Source organism: Bubalus bubalis, chromosome 4 (genome assembly GCF_019923935.1).
Source record: "Bubalus bubalis isolate 160015118507 breed Murrah chromosome 4, NDDB_SH_1, whole genome shotgun sequence".
Taxonomy (NCBI): Eukaryota; Metazoa; Chordata; class Mammalia; order Artiodactyla; family Bovidae; genus Bubalus; species Bubalus bubalis.
This window is the reverse complement of record NC_059160.1, coordinates 127,363,243-127,386,371: the sequence shown is the minus strand read 5'-3', so window position 1 is coordinate 127,386,371 and position 23,129 is coordinate 127,363,243. Positions and strand designations below refer to the sequence as shown.

The 23,129-nt window shown below is 38.4% G+C and overlaps 1 protein-coding gene across 7 annotated transcripts in view; it reads left to right on the top strand.

Moving 5' to 3' along the window:
• Nucleotides 1–20,035, top strand: part of ARID4B (AT-rich interaction domain 4B) — a 138,261-nt gene extending 118,226 nt beyond the window's left edge. For 5 of the 7 annotated variants that reach the window (XM_044942036.2, XM_044942037.2, XM_044942035.2 and 2 more), the window contains 5 exons: nucleotides 6,805–8,022; nucleotides 11,618–11,731; nucleotides 14,198–14,413; nucleotides 15,468–15,614; nucleotides 18,287–20,035. In XM_044942036.2, coding sequence (XP_044797971.1) covers nucleotides 6,805–8,022; nucleotides 11,618–11,731; nucleotides 14,198–14,413; nucleotides 15,468–15,614; nucleotides 18,287–18,414 — 1,823 coding nt within the window. In that variant the 3' untranslated portion in view covers nucleotides 18,415–20,035. Of the gene's footprint in view, nucleotides 1–6,804; nucleotides 8,023–11,617; nucleotides 11,732–12,390; nucleotides 12,547–14,197; nucleotides 14,414–15,467; nucleotides 15,615–18,286 lie in introns of those variants that run through there. The other 2 variants (XM_044942039.1, XM_044942040.1) reach the window with 2 other exon arrangements.
• The last annotated feature ends 3,094 nt before the right edge of the window (nucleotides 20,036–23,129 follow it).

Here is a 23,129-nt window from a genome sequence, read left to right as displayed (position 1 = left end):
GTGTACTTGCTAAGCTGCTTCATTCTACAAACTTGTATCTTTCTGTTCTGGATCAGTTCAGTTCAGTTCAGTCGCTCAGTCGTGTCCGACTCTTTGCGACCCCATGAATCGCAGCACTCCAGGCCTCCCTGTCCATCACCAACTCCTGGAGTTCACTCAAACTCAACGTCCATCAAGTTGGTGATGCCATCCAGCCATCTCATCTCTGTCGTCCCCTTCTCCTCCTGCCCCCAATCCCTCCCGGCATCAGAGTCTTTTCCAATGAGTCAACTCTTCACATGAGGTGGCCAAAGTACTGGAGTTTCAGCTTTAGCATCCTTCCTTCCAAAGAATACCCAGGGCTGATCTCCTTTAGAATGGACTGGTTGGATCTCCTTGCAGTCCAAGGGACTCTCAAGAGTCTTCTCCAACACCACAGTTCAAAAGCATCAATTCTTCGGTGCTCAGCTTTCTTCACAGTCCAACTCGCGCATCTTTACATGACCATTGGAAAAATTATAGCCTTGACTAGACGGACCTTTGTTGGCAAAGTAATGTCTCTGCTTTTCAAATATGCTATCTAGGTTGGTCATACTTTTCTTCCAAGGAGTAAGCGTCTTTTAGTTTCATGGCTGCAGTCACCATCTGCAGTGATTTTGGAGCCCAAAAAAATAAAGTCTAGTTTTCTTGAAATATTTTGTTGATTTTTCTCCTCTACATTTCCGTATTCTTTGGCCTACCCTTCTCTTCTCCTTTTCTCTCTTTTGAACCCTGCCATTATATTAATATTGAACCTTCTGCAGTATACTCTAATATAGTTACCTTTTCTCAGAGACACATTATTGATTGGTTTGTCATCTTCTTCTAGTTTCTTAGAAATTTTCTTGGTTTTATCTTTTAATCCTTTTACTGTTTAGTACTGTAATGCTTATTGACAGCTGTAATGTTTTTACTTTTTAAGAACTCTTTGTTTTCTGCATGCTTCATATAATTGTTCTTATAAAATGGGTGGATGCAATATCTTCTTTCTGATTTCATTCTTTTTTATTGTAGTAGAGTTGATTAACAATGTTGTGTTAGTTTCTGGTATATAGCAAAGTGGTTCAGTTATATATGTAGTTTTTTTTCATATTCTTTTCCTTTATGGTTTATTACAAGATTTTGAATGTAATTCCCTGTGCTAGACAGGACCTCGTTGTTTATTTTACATATAGTAGTTTGTATCTGCTAATCCCAAACCCCTAACTCACCCACTTCACTCCTTTTCCCCTTTGTTATTCCTTTTTTTTTTTTTTTTTTTTGAGTGAGGAAAGATTTTATTTTTTTTTAATTAAAAAAAATTTTTTTCCCTTTGTTATTCATAAGTTTGTTTTCTGTCTTCAAGTCTATTTCTTTTTCAAAATAATTTACTTGTGTCATAGTTTAGATTCCACGTGTAAGTGATGATACATGGTATTTGTCTTTCTCTGATTTAACTTCATTTAGTGTGATAATCTCTTGATCCATCCATGTTGCTTCAAATGACATTGTTTCCTTCTTTTTGTATGGCTGAGTAGTATCTCATTGTATATATGTACCACATCTTATTTATCCATTTATCTGTCAGTGGCCATTTAGGGTTGCTTCCATGTCTTGGCTATTATATATACTGCTGCTGTGAACATTGGGATACATGTATCTTTTCAAATTATAGTTTTCTCCAGATGTCCCAGGAGTGGGATTGTTGGATCATACAGCAGGAAAGACTAAAAACTCTGTTTTTAGCTTCTTTAAGGAGCCTACATAGTGGCTACACCAGTTTACTTTCCCACTAGCAGTGTATGAGGGTTCCATTTTCTCCACACCTTCTCCAGCATTTATTATTAGTAAACTTTTTAATGATGGCCATTCTGACTGGTGCCTCACTGTAGTTTTGATTCCCATTTCTCTGATACTTAGTGATGTTGAGCATCTTTTCATGGGCCTGTTGGCCATCTGTCTGTCTGCTTTAGAGATAGGTAGGTCTAGGTCTTCTGCCCATTTTTCAGTTGGGTTGTTTGTTCTTTTTTTGTGTTGTATGAGCAATTTGTATATTTTGGAAATTAATCCTTATCAGTTGCATTGTTTGCAAGTATTTTCTCTTAGTCCATATGTTGTGATTTCATTTGTAGCAAAATCTTATCTAATTTGATTAGGTCACATTTGTTTATTTTTACTTTTATTTCTACTGCTTTGGGAGATGAACCTAAGAAAACATTGGTACAATTTATGTCAGAGAATGTTTTGTCTGTGATCTCTTCTAGGAGTTTTAGGGTGTCATGTCTTAAACTTAAGTCTAAACTGTTTTGAGTGTATTTTTGTGTATGGTGTGTGGGTGTGTTCTGACTTCATTGATTTACATTTAGCAGTCCAGCTTTTCCAACACCACTTACAAAGTGTGGCAGGAGGGGACGGAGGTATTAACAAGAGAATTCTCATTGCTTACATATGTCAACAAATAGTATATTATGAAGAGATGATGATAATAACTATGAATGGAAATAGTTATAAGATTTTGGAAGCTGGGGAAGGAAGAAAAGAGGAGCTGTTAGTATTTTGTTATGAGAGTAAATTAGTTTTCACTGTTTATATGTATTACTTGCTCCTTCATTGATCACAGCCTTACCGTGGTGAAGGGGCTTGCGTAACTCAATGAAGCTATGAGCCATGCTGTTGTAGGGCCATCCAAGATGGACGGGTCATGGTGGAGAGTTCTGAAAAAATGTGGTCCACTGACGGAGAGAATGGCAAATCACTCCAGTACTCTTCCCATAAACAGTATGAAAAGGCAAAAAGATATGATACCTGAAGATGAGCCACCCAGATCAGAAAGTGTCCAATATGCTACTAGGGAAGAGCTGCTGCTGCTACTGCTAAGTCGCGTCAGTCGTGTCCGACTCTGTGCGACCCCATAGACGGCAGCCCAACAGGCTCCTCTGTCCCTGGGATTCTCCAGGCAAGAATACTGGAGTGGGTTGCCATTTCCTTCTCCAGTGCATGAAAGTGAAAAGTCAAAGTGAAGTTGCTCAGTCGTGTCCGACTCTTCGCAACCCCATGGACTGTAGCCTACTAGACTCCTCCGTCCATGGGATTCTCCAGGCAAGGGTACTGGAGTGGGGTGCCATTGCCTTCTCCGACTAGGGAAGAGCAGACAGCAATTATTAGTAGCTCGAGAAAGAATGAAGAAGCTATGCCAAAGTGGAAATGACACTCAGTTGTGGATGTGTCTGGTGTGAAAGTAAAGTCCAATGCTGTGCAGAACAGTATGGAATAGGAACCCAGAATGTTAGGTCCATGAATCAAGGTAAATTGGATGTGGTGAAGAAGGAGATGGCAAGAGTGGACATTGACATGTTAGCAATCAGTGAACTAAAATGGACAAGAATGGGCAAATTTAATTTAGATGACCTATTATATCTACTACAGTGGGCAAGAATCCCTTAGAAGAAATGGAGTAGCCCTAATACTCAACAGAAGAGTCTGAAATGCAGTACTTGGGTGCAGTCTCAAAAATGACAGAATGATCTCAATTCGTTTCCAAGGCAAACCATTCAACATCACAGTAATCAAGTGTATGCCCCAATCATGAATGCTGAAGTGGCTGAAGTTGACTGATTTATGAAGACCCACAAGACCTTCTAGAACTAACACCCCCCAAAAAAATGTCCCTTTCATCATAGGGGATTAGAATGCAAAAGTAGTAGGAAGTCAAGAGATACCCAGAATAACAGACAAGTTTGGCCTTGGAGTAAAAAATGAAGCAGGGCAAAGGCTAACAGAGTTTTGTCAAGAAAACACTCTGGTCATAGCAAACACCCTTTTCTAACAACGTAAGAGATGACTCTGTACATGGATGTCCCCAGATGGTCAATACAGAAATCAAATTGATTATATTCTTTGCAGCCAAAGATGGAGAAGCTCTATACAGTCAGCAAAAATGACACCCGGAGCTGACTGTGGCTCAGATCATGAGCTTCTTACTGCAAAATTGAGGCTTAAATTGAAGAAAGTAGGGAAAACCGCTAGGCCATTCAGGTATGCCCTAAATCAAATCCCTTATGATTATACAGTGGAGGCGATGAATAGATTTAAGGGATTAGATCTTGTAGACAGAATGCCTGATAAACTATGGACGGAGATTTGTAACAATTGTACGGGAGGCAGTGACCAGAACCATCCCCAAGAAAAGAAATGCAAGAAGCAAAGTGGTTGTCTGAGGAGGCTTTACAAATAGCTGAGAAAAGAAGACAAGTGAAAGGCAAGGGAGAATGGGAAAGATACACTCAACTGAATGCAGAGTTTCAAAGAACAGCAAGGAGAGATAAGAAAGCCTTCCCCAGTGATCAGTGCAAAGAAATAGAGGAATACAATTGAATGGGAATGACTAGAGATCTCTTCAAGAAAACTGGAAGTAGCAAGGGAACACTTCATGCAAGAATGGGCATGATAAAGGAGAGAAATGGTAAGGACCTAATAGAAGAAAAAAGAGATTAAGAAAGGTGGCAAGAATATCCAGAACTGTACAAAAAAAGTCTTAATGGCCTAGATAGCCATGATGGTGTAATCACTCACCTAGAGCCATACATCCTGGAGTGTGAAGTCAAGTGGGCCTTAGGAAGCATTATTATGGAAAAAGCTGGTGGAGGAGATGGAATTCCAGCTGACCTATCAAATCCTAAAAGATGATGCTGTTAAAGTGCTACATTCAGTATGTCAGCAAATTTGGAAAACTCACCAGTGGCCACAGGATTAGAAAAGGTCAGTATTTATTCCAGTCTCAAAAACGGGCAATGCCATGGAATGTTCCAACTACTGCACTTGTTTCATATGCTAATAAAGATTATGTTCAAAATCCTTCAAGTTAGGCTTTAATAGTACATGAACTTCCAAATGAACAAGCTGGGTTTAGAAAAGGCAGAGGAACCAGAGATCAAATAACCAGCATTTATTGGCTCATAAGGAAAGCGAGGGAATTCCAGAAAAACATCTACTTCTGCTTCCTTGACTATGCTAAAGCCTTTGACTGTATGGATCATAACAAACTGTGCAAAATTCTTAGAGAGATGAGAATACAAGACAGCCTTACCTGTTTCTTGAGAAACCTGTATGCAGATCAAGAAGCAACAGTTAGAACCGGACATGATACAACAGACTGGTTCAAAATTGGGAAAGAAGTACGACAAGGCTGCATAGTGTCACCCTGCTTATTTAACTTCTGTGCACAGTGTATGCTAAGTCATTTCAGTCGTGTCCAACTCTGTGAGACCCTATGGACTGTAGTCTGCCAGGCTCCTCTGTCCATGGCATTCTCCAGGCAAGAATACTGGATTGGGTTGCCATGCCCTCCTCCAGGGGATCTTCCCTACCCAGGGATCAAACCCTGTCTCTTTCATTTCCTGCATTGGCAGGCAGGTTCTTTACCACTCGTGCCACCTGGGAAGCCCTTTATACAGAGTACATCATGCGAAATGCTAAGCTGGGTGAATCACAAGCTGGAATCAAGATTGCTGGGAGAAATATCAACAACCTCAAATATATAGATAATACCATTCTTAATGGTAGAAAGTGAAGAGAAACTAAAAGGCTTCTTGTTGAGCATGAAAGAGGAGAGTGAAAAAGCTGGCTTAAAACTCAACATTCAAAAAAGATCATGGGATCTGATCCCATGACTTCATGACGAATAGATGGGGAAAAAGTGGAAACCGATAGATTTTTATTTTCTTGGGCTCCAGAATCACTGCAGACAGTGACTGTAGCCATGAAGTTAAAAGATCCTTGCTCTTTGATAGAAAAGCTATGACAAACCTAGACAGCATATTAAAAAATAGACATCCCTTTGCTAACAAAGGTCCATATAGTCAAAGCTGTGATTTTTCCAGTAGTCATGTATGGATGTGAGAGTTGGACTATAAAGAAAGCTGAGCGCCGAAGAATTGATGCTTTTAAACCGTGGTGTTGGAGAAGACTCTTGAGAGTCCCTTGAAGTACAAGGAGATCTAACCTTTCCATCCTAAAGGAAATCAGTCCTGAATATTCATTGGAAGGACTGATGCTGAAGCTGAAATTCCAATACTTTGGCCACCTGATGCGAAGAACTGACTTACTTGAGAAGACCCTGATGCTGGAAAAGATTGAAGGCGGGAGAAGGGATGAGATGGTTGGATGGCATCATTGACTCAATGGACATGAGTTTGAGTAAACTCTGGGAGTTGGTGATGGACAGGGAGGCCTGGTGTGCTGCAGTCCATGGGGTTGCAAAAAAGTCAGACACGACTGAGCGACTGAACTGAACTGATGTTTGTATAAAGTTAATTGTGTTGTTCTTTAAAGCATCTATGGCAGAAATACATTGCTTACAAAATTTTTGAGTTGTCACTGCTACATTGAAAGTGAAGACTACACTTTTATAAGAATATACACTTTGGAGTTTGAACATCCTGGAACTACATCCTGACTCCACTATGTTCTGCTCATAAATTTGGAGAAGATTCTTTCTTTTTTATAATTACTTTATTGAGGTAAAATTGACAAACAATGCAAGTCACCAGCTTTGTGTTTACAATGTGATGCGTTTTGGCAAAAGCACACAGCAGGGCACCCCCACTGTAGTCACGACAGGCAACATTCCCATCACTGGGCGAAGGTCTTCTCTCTGAAGCTCGGTTTCTTCAGTTGTAAAATGAGGATAAAACCTAGCAACCTGGAGTGCTTATAAACATACAAGCTAATACTTGTTTATATTAGTGGGCCCAGAGAAGACATTGCTGGTATTCTTATCATACTCACTGTTTTTTCTTTTTTTTCTAGCTTCTGAAAGTTCTGCTGAAGACAGTGAGCAAGAGGATGAAACAAGTGTTCAAGACTTAGATAACCATGGCAAAGAAGAATCTAAGATTGATCATTTGACTCACAACAGAAATGATGTTACATCCAAAGAGGAACAGAACAGTTCATCTTTGCTTGACGAAAACAAAGTCCACGCAGATTTGGTAATAGCCAAACCCTTGTCAAAATCTCCAGAAAGCTTAAGAAAAGATATGGAAGCATTATCTGAAGATACTGACTATGAAGAAGAAGATGAAGTCACAAAAAAGAGAAAGGATGTTAAAAAGGACACCGCTGATAAATCTTCAAAGCCACCAGTGAAACGTGGTAAGAGAAGGTACTGCAATACTGAGGAGTGTTTAAAAAGTGGCTCCCCCAGTAAAAAGGAGGATAAGGCCAAGAACAAAGAAGCCCTTTGCATAGAAAACAGTAGCAATAGCTCCTCAGATGAGGACGAAGAAGAAAAGTCCAAAGCGAAGGTGACACCAACTAAGAAATACAATGGTTTGGAGGAGAAAAGAAAGTCTCTACGGACAACTGGTTTCTATTCAGGATTTTCAGAAGTGGCCGAAAAAAGGATAAAACTTTTAAATAACTCTGATGAAAGACTTCAGAACAGCAGAGCAAAAGATCGAAAAGATGTCTGGTCAAGTATTCAGGGTCAGTGGCCTAAAAAAACGCTGAAGGAGCTTTTCTCAGACTCTGACACTGAGGCTGCAGCCTCCCCACCCCATCCTGCCCCAGAAGAGGGGCCGGCTGAGGGGTCCCTGCAGACTGTGGCCGAGGAGGAGAGCTGCTCCCCCAACACCGATCTGGCCGCCCCACCCTCAGGGAGTGCAGAGGGCAAACCCACTGAGGAGAAGCCAGCGGAGGTCAGTGACAAAAAATCGGAATTTCCGAGCAGCGGCAGCAATTCAGTGCTCAATACCCCTCCCACGACACCCGAGTCCCCTTCCTCAGTCACCGTGACGGAAGCCAGTCGGCAGCCACCTTCTGTAACAGTGTCAGAGCCGCTGGCCCCAAACCATGAAGAAGTCCGCAGCATCAAGAGTGAGACCGACAGCACAATCGAAGTGGACAGTGTCGCTGGGGAGCTCCAGGACCTGCAGTCAGAAGGGAACAGCTCGCCCACGGGCTTTGATGCTAGTGTGAGCTCGAGCAGCAGCAATCAGCCTGAGGCTCTAGAGCATCCCGAGAAAGGTGAGGCCATAGGCCCCAGTGTCGTGGTTTACGGTTTTTTCCCCCCTTACAGTTTCAGGGGTTTCATGTCCCTCATTATAACGTGAGGTGTTTACGAGGAGTACTTGTGTGAACATGGTGAAAATGGCCATGTGAAAGGTAATTTGGGTAATGGAGGATGGGATGCATTTAACAGCTTGAGAATTGAGTGTTTGTTTCACTTCAGCCACCTGTGACGTTTCACAGTGGACCAGATCATGTGCTATTTAATAGAAAATGCACCCAGGCCCAAATCCAGACCTGTTTGAAAACTCATTATATACTGGTTGACTACATGGCATGAGCAGCTTAAATATATTTCTTTAATGTTGTTTTTGCAGTTGTCCCATGCAGTTTTTCACTAACATTTTGATTTATTGATGGACTCGTCCACCCTTAACCAAAGTACTCTATGTAGGGGTTTGGAGCAACCAACTGTCCAGGCTGTGCTCTCCTCAGATAACCATGTCAAACTGATCTTTGAGCCTGACTACTGTGTGAGAGTTTGTAAAGGAATTTGATGCTTTCTTGGTTGCCTAGCTTCCAAATTGAAGGACCAATGTCTGTGTTGTACTTTCCTGAAGTCTTGGTGCCTTTTTATTGGTGCCATAGCTATACTTCTGACATCATTCTTCTTATAAACCACTTCATTCAGGTGTCTTTAAAACAGTATACTGTAAGCTGACACTTGGCTTTGAAACACACTTTTCCAGTGTAAAGCACTCGGGTATGTATGTTATGTAACATATCAGATTTTATTATACTGATTTCAGGTTTTTAGGTAAACTTAAAGAGATACAATCTAGACCAAATTAGTTAACTTTAAGTTTTCTCTCATAAACCTTTTTTTTCTTTTTCTAGTTTCCCTGAGACATAATTGACATAACTATCATACAAATAATTTTGTCTTGAAACATTTTTCAAAAAATATTAAGTAAAAAAGATAGTTGCAGATTTCAATGATCTTTTTTTATTTAAATATTTACACACATAGCTACTGTGATTATGTTTGTGTGTTGTACTTTCTCATGGAATTGAATTATCCAGGCATAAATATCCTCAAGATAAAAGAAGCATTTATTGCAGATGATTAGAAAAGCTTTCAATAATAATATAATGAACTTTTAATCATAATTCTGAAGAGGTTGCATCCTCACCGTGCTCCTCATATCTTATGAAAGATTGAGATGTGTTTTCAACAAGAAATTTGATAGCTTGTCTTCTGATAGACTAGGTCAGTATTACCCTTTTGAATCTTAATCTTAACTAGGTTAAAAAGTAAGCAGTTTGAGAACTTCATTTAGGATATATCTGTCTTATCAAATCAAAGCATATTACAGAACTTATTAGAATTTGTATCTCTTTAAAAATAAATTCTTAAGCACCTGTTTCATATGGCTCCTTTTGTCTGCAAAAGGAGCAAATTTATCTGCAGATATTGAAGACGTGACTTTATATTAAAAGTAAAAATGTAAGTTTTACAATTTAGATTCCAGATTGCCTTCCAGGTTAGCCTACAGTAAGCCTTTTATTTCTTGGAGATGAAAGTTTCAGAATTAAACTCTTTTGGAGAGAAATATGGCAATTGTTAAGATTCTGTACTTTAATATAGGTAATATCTAAATCTCTTTCTTTATGGTTCACCTTGTTATATTAAAATTGCCTTAGGAAAAGTTATCAATTAGATGTAACCCATTAAAAAAACAACTAAAAAGTTGCAAACAAAACATTTAAAATAGCTTGTTCAATTTTTTTTTACCAACAAAACCATGTCTTGTATATGTTACCATTGTAACAGGATTAAGAAACTTTTAGTAACAAACATGGGAGAAGGCAATGGCACCCCACTCCAGTACTCTTGCCTGGAAAATCCCATGGACGGAGGAGCCTGGTAGGCTGCAGTCCATGGGGTCGCTAAGAGTCGGATACGACTGAGCGACTTCACTTTCACTTTTCACTTTCATGCATTGAAGAAGGAAATGGCAACCCACTCCAGTGTTCTTGCCTGGAGAATCCCAGGGACGGGGGAGCCTGGTGGGCTGCCGTCTCTGGGGTCACACAGAGTCGGACACGACTGAAGTGACTTAGCAGCAGCAACAGTAACAAACATGGCATAATTTTATCATAGTATTGAAAGGTTGTTGTTGAATCACGCGAATACACCAGGATTCTTGGCTCCCGGAGGAGAAGAATTCAATCCGGGGCCAGAGACAAGGCTTGATTGCTCAGAGCTTTTGTGTAATAAAGTTTTATTAAAGTATAAAGGAGATAGAGAAAGCTTCTGACATAGGCATCAGAAGGGGGCAGAAAGAGTACCCGCTTGCTAGTGTTAACAATGAGGTTATATAATCCAGAGAAGGTCTGGAGGTTGTAAAGACTTCATCAGACCCACTCCCATAATTTACATCTTAAGGTAACACTGTCCTCAGGCAAGATACATCCTTGTAAAGACCAGGTCTACTCCCATAATTAACATTTTAAGATAACAAAAGGTTGAATCCAAAGACTGTCCTTAGGCAGGATACATTATTGTTATATAATCCTAAGGAATGTGGAGAAAAGAAAAAAAAAAAAGCTTGTCCTTTCTTCCTCCTTGAGAATTCCAGACCCCTCTCTCCTTGGGGACCCCTAGACTCCCTATCAACTTGCCTAGGAACTGACTCTCTCAGTATTGATTGTATTGTGGTTATATTAATAGTATCTGACACTGCAGTGGATTAGAGATAAGACTTTATAAGTCTCAGGAAAAAGAGATTACTATATAGTCTGAAAAACAATACATACAATTAGAACGCTAGAAACACAGCAGATGCTAAGGATCCTATTAGAAGTAGAGAAACTGTAGTTTGGAATACCCTGGACATCAGGGAAAGTAAGACGGGCTAATCCTTGAAGAAAAGCGAGACTTTATAATATTTTGGAATAACTTCCTACCAAGAAGATGAAATGTTTTTTAGAACTACTGTACTGGATTTGTAAACGGTATATATGTTAACCATTGGCCAAGAAGGATGTGCATGCTTTGTTTTTATTTTTATATTTTTATTTGTTTATTTATTTTTGGTTGTGCTAGGTCTTTGTTGCTGTGCAGGCTTTCCTCTAGTAGTGGTGAGCAGGGCCTACTCTTTGTTGCTCTGTGCAGGCTTCTCATTTCACTGGCTTCTCTTGTTGCCCAGCCGGACTCTAGGGCACGAGGGCTTCAGTTGTTGCAGCTCCTGCGGTCCAGAGCATGGGCTCAGTAGCTGTGGCACACAGGCTTAGCTGCTCTGCAGCATGTGGGATCTTCCCAGACCAGGGATAGAACCCCTGTCTCTTGCATTGGCAGGCAGATTCTTTACCACTCAGCCAGCAGGGTAGTGCTTTATTTGCTTTTTTAAAAAACTCTAGTTTTATTATGTGTTATAATTCAGTTCATTAATGACTTTTAAAATTCTAATAATTTCTATGATAACTTGTAAATCTCAAAGAACATCTATAGTTTCAGAATTGGTCTGTTCTAAAATGTGGAATTAATTTATACCTGGGGACAAGCTTGATTTTATTTTGTGTTACTTAATAGTTTTTTCCCCCATCAAAGCCTGTACAGGTCAGAAAAGAGTGAAAGAAGCTCAGGGAGGAGGAAATTCATCAAAAAAGCAGAAACGAAGCCATAAATCTACAGTGGTAAACAACAAAAAGAAGGGAAAAGGCAGTAAGTGTGAAATCTCTAATTTTTTAAATATGAAGATAATGGTGGATATGTTTTTTTCCCCCTTTAAGAAAAGGGTATTTAGGATATGGGATAGTTAATGTTTTGATTGTTGTCTCTACCCCTGCAAAAATCACACAGAAGTCTCTTTTGACTGTAGGTAGATTCTAGGATTGAGCAATTTGCTGTTATTCAGCAGTGGTATTGATTGCTGATTCAGGTAATCTTTTTAAAAAATAATACCCAGTATAATATAAACACCAACATTTTTGTTAGTTTTATGTGCAAATTCTTTTGCATTATATATATTACATATTATTAAATACTTGAATTATATATTCTTTTTATTACAGTGAAACTGATTGCTTTGTAATCCATTCAGGCAAAATCAGCCTAGAAGAGAACAATCAAGATAGCTTTAGAGCTATAATTCCAATAGCTGCAGCTTACTATCTTTATCTTCGATACCCTGAACTGTGTATTCGAGCAGCTCTAAGAATACGTGGGTTAAATATGTTCTAACTAATGACTTTAGCAATGATTCAAATTATTTATCAGTCTACAGGAATATATATATTGTATTTCTCCTGAGAGCTGCACGTTTTTTCTCTCTCTCATAGACAAAGTACGAAGCAGAAAATATGTAAAGAATTTTTTTTCAGGTGCCCCACACTGACCTCCTGCTGCTCTTCCAGGAGATTCCTGCCACCTCCACTGCCTGACCTTTGCTATCGGCCGGCTTGCCTGCACTTCAGTGCAGAAAAGGGTTTTGCGGCCAGCTCCCCGCGGTTCTGCTGAGCCCATATGACTTCCAGGCGGTGAATATGGCATCCTTCGGGGCCCCGGGCGGCTGTGTTCAGCGAGGCCATGAAAGCCGAGCTGAGGCAGACCACTGCATCAGAGTGGGGCCAAGCCTTGGGTGGCTGAGCTAGGAGTTGCCAGGGGTTCCAGAGCAGCAGTGGGCGGACTGGGAAGGGATTCTTTCAAGACATGTACCAAAGAGTGGTGTAGTTTCTTTACTCCTGAACACCACAGTGGGGAGGAGTTGTTCTGTGTGTTTGCTATCTGGAATACTTTTCCGTTTTTTAGAGCTGAACTATATTTTTTGGAGGGTAGCTATTGTTAAATTAAGAATTGATAAAAGAAAATGGATAAATTTGATGCCAGATTGATGCCACATATGGAGTAACTGAAAGGATATTCAAGACTGTTTTTTAATTACATTGTGATGTTTTTATTTTTAAGACTTTTAAATGACATTCTCCAAGAGGGCTCATTTTCAACAAGTCAGTTGACATATTCATATAGTTTTGAGCTATAACTGTTGATCATATATTCTAACATCTTAATTATTGGACTTATATCTTGGTAAATCAGAATGAGGAAACAGTTCTCTGAGAATAATTTAGTCATGAATTAACTCGCATAGAATCTACAGTAATGCTTTGTATCCAGAAAGAGGTAATTTATGGAAATAGCAATTCCATCACCTATTCACATGTCAAGATGTTAAAGATTTCCATTCTGGTTCTGAGGCTTTGGGCTTCCCAGGTGACACAGTGATAAAGAATCCATCTACCAATGCAGGAGATAAACAGAGACAGAGGTTCGATTCCTGGGTCAGGAAGATGCCTTGACATAGGAAATGGCAACCCATACCAGTATTGTTGCCTGGGAAATTCCATGTACAGAGGAGCCTGGCAGGCTACAGTCCATAAAGTCACAAAGGGTCAGACATGACTGAGTACGTGCGCGCGCGCGCGCGCACACACACACACACACACACACACACACTCACACACACTCACACACTTTGTTGAGGTTTTAATCACCAAAGGCAGATTTAACATTATTGCATAGACTTCTGAATTCTTCATAAATTACTGAATATATTTATCAGGGTAAAACCTATGATTTATTTTAGTCAACAGGTTATGATGTAGGAGTTTCTTAAGAAATTATTGTATATATTAAAATTTAGAATTTATTTTCATAGAACTCTTTATTGAATGTAATGATTATGTGTCATTGATTTGGCCAGAGAAGTAGGAAAGTGTCACATGTACACAATTTAAAATGTGAAATTAAGAAGATTTCATATGATTCATTTAAAAAAATGCTGTATTCTACTATCTCTCTCTATATATATTTTAATATAGTAGAGTTAAAGCTATTTAAATAATTACTGTGTATTTGGTAATCTACCAGATATAATGAAAGATTACTTTGAGTATTTTTTAAAAATACATTATTGGCGATTCAGGTAAGAAGAGTTTTTGTTTTCCTTAACTGCTGTGCTGCTATGTTTATACTTAATGATTTTCCAAGTTTTTAGTCAGGGTCTGTAAAGCAAGTTCTTTACTGTAGTAGTGAATTGAAATGGTTAATTTTTAAATTGTCCACTAAAATCTGTAACAAATTATGATTACTTTTCTGTTTACTAATGCTTTAAAAAAATTTTTTTTTCAGCAAATAGTAGTGATAGTGAAGAACTTTCTGCTGGTGAAAGTGTAACTAAGACTCAGCCCATCAAATCAGTTTCCACTGGGATGAAGGCTCATGGTACCAAATCTCCTGCTAGGACGCAGTCTCCAGGAAAATGCGGAAAGAATGGCGATAAGGATGCTGACCTCAAGGAACCCAGTAATCGATTACCCAAAGTTTACAAATGGAGTTTTCAGATGTGTAAGTGACATATGCTAAGTCAGAGGTGAAGCAATAGAAACTTCTTCCCAGTAATTTTTTTCCCCTTGTTGGTTATCCATTTTAAATACAGCAGTGTGTACATGTCCCCCAAATTCCCTAACTATCCCTTCCCGCCATCCTTCTCCCCCCAGCAACCAGAAGATTGTTCTCTCTCAGTCTTTTTCTGTTTTGTAAGTTCATTTGTCATCATTTTTTAGATTCCACATATAAATGATGTCATGTGATATTTCCCCTTCTCTGTCTGACTTACTCAGTATGTTAAGGTGTTTGAGGCACATATCAACCTTGACTAGGTATTTCTGATATAATGTCAGAAATTTACTATAAAAAATCTAGTGTTGCTCCTGGGAAGTGGATTGTTTAGGGTATACATGGGACAGAATTTACAATGAATTGCTAATTATTGAAGCTGGATGAGTATATGTGACTCTGTTATACTACTCTTTGTACCTTTGTATACCTGAAAAATAGCCATTACAAGTTTTTTTTTTTCTTCTTAAAAAGAGAATACTCCAGAGTTTCTCATGCAAGGAAATGTTCTTAGGAGATTGAAAATTGCTTCAGAGCATTTGAAAATTTTTCTAACAATTTTAAAGTTATGCATACTTATTTAAAAAATCAAAAAAATAACAAAAAAGACAAGAAAAAATTTTGTTCAGAGTTCTAACATTCAAAAATATATGCAATTTAAACATTTTGGTGTCTTTAAGTATTTTTAATGATGTACTGTGGTGATGCTGTACACATATGTGAATTTTTTTGCAGGGGGCGGTGGGGCACAAATGTGGAAATTTTAACCTCATGTTTATTTAGGTCATAAGATCTTTAATTCTACATATTCATTCAAAAATTACCTTGCATGTATTAGTGCTGGGTATTTTTTTAGGCTGGGGAGAAAACAGGCAAACAATATTTATAAGCCTTTTTTTAAAGTTTCTCTGTCTTGACCTCATTCTGCAACCACACTATATATTCTCAAATATATTAAAATTTTGTTCACAAATGCATATTAATGAAAGTTTTAAATTCACAGCGGACCTGGAAAATATGACAAGTGCTGAACGCATCACAATTCTTCAAGAAAAACTGCAAGAAATCAGAAAACATTATCTATCATTAAAATCTGAAGTAGCTTCCATAGATCGGAGGAGAAAGCGTTTAAAGAAGAAAGAAAGAGAAAGTAAGTGTTTTTACCTTACTTTACCTAAACACAAAGGAGTTTTGACTCGACAGTTGGGCTCATGTGAACTGTGTCTGTGATTCTTCAGGCAATAACCGCTCTGGCTTATTTTCTTCATCTATAAAATGGAAAAACTTTATCTAAAACAATTATCTCAAACCATAATATTCAATTTCATGGAGCTTACCATCTGCTTTCCCCCCCAACAACTAGTAATATGTCAGATAGTACAAAGCACTGTGAACAGAGTGGAGCAACGCTAAGGCAGTGATTGGGTGGGTTGTGTTAGATTCAGAGTGGCTGTAGCATTTGCATTGAACCTGAAGGACCAGAGGGAGTGAGAGAGGTTAAAATCTGAGGGAAGGGGGTTGTTTTACTCTGACAAGGCTGCTGAAACAAAGTGCAGGCCTACTTCCAAGATGTTGTCGGTTCGTTTCCATACTGTCACAAAAGAGCAAATGTCACAATAACGTGTCATAGGAATTTCTTTGGTTTTCTAGTGCATATGAAAGTTATATTTACACTGTATTGTAGTCTATTAAGTGTGCGATAGCATCATGTTCCAAAGAATAATAAACATACCTCAGTTGAAAATACTTAATTGCTAAAAATGCTAGCCAGCATCTGAGCTTTCATTGTGATCATTTTGCTGGTGAAGGGTTTGCCTCGATGTTGATGGGTGGTGATTGCTGAAGGTTGGCGTGTCTGTGGCAGTTTTTTAACATAAGACTACATCGTAGTACTCTGAAGTTTGCTCTACCAATTGGCTTTTCCTTTCATGAATGATTTCTCTGCAATGTTGTTTGATGGCATATTACCCACAGTAGAACTTCTTTCAGAATTGAAGTCAGTTTTCTCAAACCCTGCTGCTGTTCCATCAGCTTAAGTTTTTGTTTTATTCTAAATCCTTTGTTATTATTTTAGTAATCAAAAAGTTCACTGTCTTTTATAATAATGAGCATGGTTCATGATATCCCAAAGCAATTTTGATAGTAACATCAAAACTCACTGCTCCCACCACCATAACAAATATAATAACAATGAAAAACTTTGAATTATGGTAAGAATTATCAAAATGCGACACATACACAAAGTGAGCAATACTGTTTGGAAACAATGGTGCCACTAGACTTGCTGGATACAAGATTGCCGAAAACCTTCAGTTTGTAAAAAACAGTATCTTTGAAGCACAGTAAAGCAAAGCATAATAAAATGAAGTAGATGGACCACAGGCCCAATTATCTTGGGAAATGGTTTGACCATGTCTTTGGACAACTAGCTACCTCCAAGTCCTTCAGAATGGGTCCCTAGGAAGAATATGTGGCCACAAAAAAGTTTGTTATGGTAGTTTTTATAGTAGAAGATAGAAATCGTTAAATTGTATTCTCCAATAATATATTTAAATACTTAAATTTTTATTTATAATGCTCTTAAGTATTCATTTGTTGTTGGTAACAGCAAAAGGCTAGGAATTAAAGTATTTGCGGTTCATAAATATAATGGAAAACTATTCAGCTTTGAAAAGAAAAAGGTAAATCTGTATATGTACTGATAAGGAACATCTCAGATTGTTAAGTGTAAAAACCTAGTTAGACTCTGTACTATGCTTCCACTTGCATTTTTAAAAACGAAGTTACTGGTGTTTTCATTTTAAATATGCATGTCATGTGTCTAGATTCTACAGATAAAATTCCTCTAGAACTGGGGTTGCAAACATTTTCTGTAGAGACATAATAAATATTTTTGGCTTTGTGAACCTTGTAGTCTCTAGAACTACTGGACCCTATCATCGTATGTATGAAATCTGCCATAAGCTAGATCTAAACAAATAGGCATAGTTGTGTTCCAATCAGATTTTCTTAACAAAAATAGGCAGACCAGATTTGGCCCTGGGGCAGTAATTTACCAGTCCCTCTTGTGGCGTTTTAAAGATGGTGGCGCAGTTGTTAACAGTGGGGGTAACAGTGGGGAGGAGAATTTGGAAGACGAGGAGGGTCCTGAATCAGAGGAAGATTCATTTTTACCCCTTATTTCCCATCTCTGAATGATTTTTTTTTTTAACCTTGTGCATGTATTCCATAAAAAACAAGTTTTCAACCACTGATTTATAACACTGAGAGAATTTCTTTGAGGAAAATAATAATGTGTCATTTGCTTTGTAAACCAAGTGGAACAAAAGGCAGTAGTTACGATGTGATGTGTAGTAGTAGTTATTTTTCCCAACTTTACAAAGCAGTTAGCCCTCGAATCTCATCACCATTTCATTTCATAAGGAACTCCAGAAGCAGAAAGATATAGGAATTGGAAGGGGATAGATTACAGATTTTCCTATTGAATTCCAAGGTTTTTTTTGGCATTGGTTTCATTATTACTGAAAGTCTACCCTTTATTTTATTTCCATATCTCCATGGACAGAGCCCACAGTTTATTTTCCTTTGAACAGTGCAGGAACGTTCCCTGGTCTCTCCTTTGTTGTTACTTCTGTAGTTTGGCAGTGTCTCCTTACCTGAGGCGCGCTAGATTCTCCTTTGTGTACATTATGATATCCTAAAAGTTGACTGCTCTCGTGGTAAGCTAAATGATTCTGGAGACGACAGCAGAGTCTCAGTTTAGAGGACTAGTGTGTTGCTTCTTTCTGCAGTTACTAAGCTCTCGGCTTCCCTTCCGCTCAGGTGCTGCCACCTCGTCGTCGTCGTCGTCGCCTTCATCCAGCTCCATAACGGCTGCTGTCATGCTGGCGCTGGCTGAACCGCCCATGTCCGGCGCGCCTCAGAACGGAGTGTCGGTGGAGTGCAGGTGACGGCGGGGCTGGCCAGGCACTGCGCACTTCCGGCTCTGAGGCCACGCCTTTTTATACTGCACAGCGGCACAAACAAATCAGACAAGCACTATTTTATATTTAAAGTTGTTTCTTGACAAGCTGACTTGGCACTTAAGTGCACTTTTTTTATGAAGAAAAAGTACAATGGACTGCTTTTCCTCAAGCAATAATTGTTTCCAACTTGTCTGGGAATTGTGTGTCTGGTAACTTGAAGGCCTTCCACTGTGGCAAATGGAGGCTTTTCACTGCCTGTAGAGACAATACAGTAAGCGTAGTCATTGGGTGGCCAGAACATGTTAAGAAAACTTACTGTATATGTATTCCCTTGTATTTTGTTAAAGCTGGAACATTTGATATTTTTCCATTTATTTATGAAAAAATATGAACCTATTTTCATTTGTACAAGCTAATTGTTTTTTAAAGCAAGTCACCTTACGGTGGCTTTAATTGTATAAGTCAAGCACATGTAATACATTCAAAACCTGCAGTTAACAGGATGTTAGACATCAATCCTGATAACCAAATATTAAAGATTCTCTTTAAAAAAGACTGAACATGTTTACAGGTTTGAATTAGGCTAAAAGGTCTTGCAGTGGCTTTTCATGCCCCTTCAAATTGGAATGGAACTACTGTACTTTGCCATTTTTCTATAAATCAGTATTTTTTTTTAATTTTGATATAATACATTGTGTGAAAAAAGAAAATGGCTAATAAACTGTATTAAATCTTAAACAATGTATAAAGATTGTACTTAGCCAGTTCAAAGTGTATATTTATTCATAATGAATTATAACAGTTATATTTTTGTGTTTTCTTGTAAATGTTTCTTTTTCCTTAAATACAGATAATTCATTTGTATTGCTTATTTTATTATAAGCTACAACAAGAGGACTTCAGGAACAAGTAAACTTTATTAGTATGGTTCAAGGCTGTTGCTATGAACTGTCTCAAAAGGATGGTTGTTATTTTAAGTATAAATAGCTAATTGGGGTGGTAGGCCTATAAAAATTAAATGCCTTGTATAAAATCCAAAATGAACGCAAAATTGTTTTCACTTGTGTTGACTTTATGTTGTATGATTCCAATCTCTGTTCTGTTTGGCACTTGTATTTAATTCTACACCTTTGTAAGACATTTGTATATTGCGGATGTGTTCATTCAAGCTATTTAATACCTGGCACTGTTAATACACAGTACTTTACTGTACAGACTGTTTTACTGTTTTAATTGTAGTTCTGTGTACTTTTTTTGGATGGAGCTGGCATGTTTTATTTGTTTTCTGGCAATACGACATGTGAGAATTTCGAAGCGTTTTGTTGTAGATGCTAACGTGTCAGAATCCTTTACATTCAACTTTTCTAAGAAAAGCATTTTCAGTCTTGTAGTGTGTGCTTACAGTAACTAATTTTGTTGAAAATGGTTTCAAGTTATTCAAATTTGTACAGGACTGTAAAGATTTGTTGACAGCAAAACCTTGAAGAAAAGCTTATAGAATAAAAGCTATAAAGTATATATTAGGATCTGCAAACAATGAAGAATTATGTAATATATTGTACAAATGTAAGCAAAGGCTCTGAAATAAAATGCCATAGTTTGTGAATCCTTGATTTTGTTTCTAAAAGGTTAAGTAATTTTAGTTCATTGCTGTATGATGACTGACTGAAACATACGTTTCCAGCATATATGATCAGAAAGGATTAATTATTTTTTTTTAAAAAAGGGAATATTCTGCCTGCAGGAATTGAAAGTCCATTAACCAGATTTATGTACAGGAGTTATTAGGCATTCTTATATCTTTGCATACACTGTTCAGCTTGAGTCTGAACATGAATCCTTATGACTTGGAGGTTTGTCTAAAGAAGAAAAATCAAAAAAGCTTTTTCTTTTAACACTTGAAACCATTACTAGCAGCTTTTTTTTCCTTGTCTTTTAATGTAATTAGACCTTTGTGACTCCCTTAAGCTTTTAGTGTACTCGACCCCATTAGTACACCTTGGAATCATCTGGGCACAATAGTCAATACCCAAGGTCCACCCTCAAAAAGTCATATTTAATTGGTCTGGGATGATACCTGGATATTGATTTTCTTTCTTTTTTTTTTTTTTTAAGGTGGTGGACAGTGACTTTAATATGCATCTAGGTTGAGAACCACTGTATTGCTCCAAACCTTTAAAATCAGTAATTAGGGTTTTTTGCCCCATTTAATGACCTTTCCACTAAGAGAAGATCCTTTCTTTAAAACAAAAACTTTTTTTAAGGCCCCAAAAGCCCAAATGTTTATTTTTTGACTCACTTTTGTGATGACATTTTTCACAGAAGTTTAACATTTAAGGCATGAGTTTTTAAATCTATAGGACAGTGCTTCTCAAAAATGAGATTCTGGAATACCAGTCCCTGGTATTTCCTTGGAAATGCTCTGGGAATTTATTATCAAAAATATTTTGGAAATGTTTGTATATAGCACACTCCCTTCTTAGAGCTTCAGTGTGTGTGTGCTTAATCACTCAGTCATATCCACCTCTTTTAGACCCCGTGGACTGTAGCCCTCCAGGCTCCTCTGTCCATGGGATTCTCCAGGCAAGAAAACTGAAGTGTGTTGCCATTTCCTCTTCCAGGGGATCTTCCCAGCCCAAGGATGGAACCCGGGTCTCTTGGGTCTCCTGCATTAGCAGGTAGATTCTTTACTATTGTGCCACCTGGGAAGCCTCTTAGAGCTATAATAGCATATTTTAAACTTTAGGAAAGTTTTTTCCTTAACCTACTGTTTTTAGTTTTACCTGATCATGAAACCGTTTTTCAAGGAACTCCCAATATCATCTACCTGGTGTGTTACAGAAAGAGTGCTCTAAAGGACAATGATGATCCGCTTTGGAGTTGAGGTTTTATACTGTTGAGTTTTTCTGCCCTCTTGCTTGCCTATTTCTTCCCAGTTTCTCCAGAGAGTTTGAAAATTTCATGGCATTTCTGGAATTTGACTTTTTTTCCCCTGATCACCTAAACTACATTTTACCAAACTAGTTTACAATCACAGATAAAATTAAGATGATACCTTTTTTTAGTGTTCTCCAAAACCTTTTTTTCCTTCTGAAATAACCTGAGGGTGAGATCTTGTAAATTTTAATAACCTGGGGAGATTGGAGACAGTGGAGTAGATTTCATGAAACCCCTAATGTTTTTTACAAAATGTATTTTTTTTTTAATGAAAAGAGCCCTTATAAGTTTAAGAAACTATGCAAAGGCATTGGTGATCTCTAAATGGTTAAAAAAACAGTTCTTAATAGCAGTGTGGATCATTTTTTAACTGTCTCCAACCAATGTCTCTTGCATACTTAACCATTTTCCTTCCAAAGTGTGGGCTGCCTTTCATTCTTTGTTGAAATTCAAAAGGCCATTTCTCCACCTTTTGTCTAAACTTAAGCTACTATTTAGGGAATTTTATCTAACATCGTATGATGGGTTTTGTATGTATAAAAGAGGTAAATCTCCCAGAGGAATAGTTTCATGATTTAACTGTGGAAGTCATATATATTTGTTGCTTAGTCCCTAAGTCATGTCCGACCCTGAGACCCCATGGACTGTAGCCCGCCATGGGATTTCCCAGGCAAGGATACTGGATCAGTTTGCCATTTCTTTCTCCAGGGAATCTTCCCGATGCAGGGATTGAACCTGTGTCTCCAGCTTGGCAGGTGGATTCTTTACCATTGGCCACCTGGGAAGCATCTCTCTCTCTCTCTCTCTCTCTCTCTCTCTCTCTATATATATATATATATATATATATATATATAATTATAAAATTAAGGAAAAGGAGTATGTCAAGGCTGTATATTGTCACCCTGCTTATGTAACTTCTATGCAGAGTACATCATGAGAAACGCTGGGCTGGAAGAAGCACAAGCTAGAATCAAGATTGCTGGGAGAAATATCAATAACCTCAGATATGCAGATGACACCATCCTTATGGCAGAAAGTGAAGAGGAACTCAAAAGCCTCTTGATGAAAGTGAAAGGAGGTGAAAAAGTTGGCTTAAAGCTCAACATTCAGAAAACGAAGATCATGGCATCTGGTCCCATCACTTCATGGGAAATAGATGGGGAAACAGTGGAAACAGTGTCAGACTTTATTTTTGGGGGCTCCAAAATCACTGCAGATGGTGACTGCAGCTGTGAAATTAAAAGATGCTTAGTCCTTGGAAGAAAAGTTAGGACCAACCTAGATAGTACACTGAAAAGCAGAGACGTTACTTTGCCAACAAAGGTCCGTCTAGTCAAGGCTATGGTTTTTCCAGTGGTCATGTATAGATGTGAGAGTTAGACTGTGAAGAAAGCTGAGCACTGAAGAATTGATGGCTTTGAACTGTGGTCTTGGAGAAGACTCTCGAGAGTCCCTTGGACTGCAAGGAGATCGAACCAGTCCATTCTAGAGGAGATCAGCCCTGGGTGTTCTTTGGAAGGAATGATGCTAAAGCTGAAACTCCAGTACTTTGGCCCACCTCATGTGAAGAGTTAACTCATTGGAAAAGACTCTGATGCTGGGAGGGATTGGGGGCAGGTGGAGAAGGGGATGACAGAGATGAGATGGCTGGATGGCATCACTGACTCGATGGACGTGAGTTTGAGTGAACTCCGGGAGATGGTGATGGACAGGGAGGCCTGGTGTGCTGCAATTCATGGGGTCTTGAAGAGTCGGATATGAAC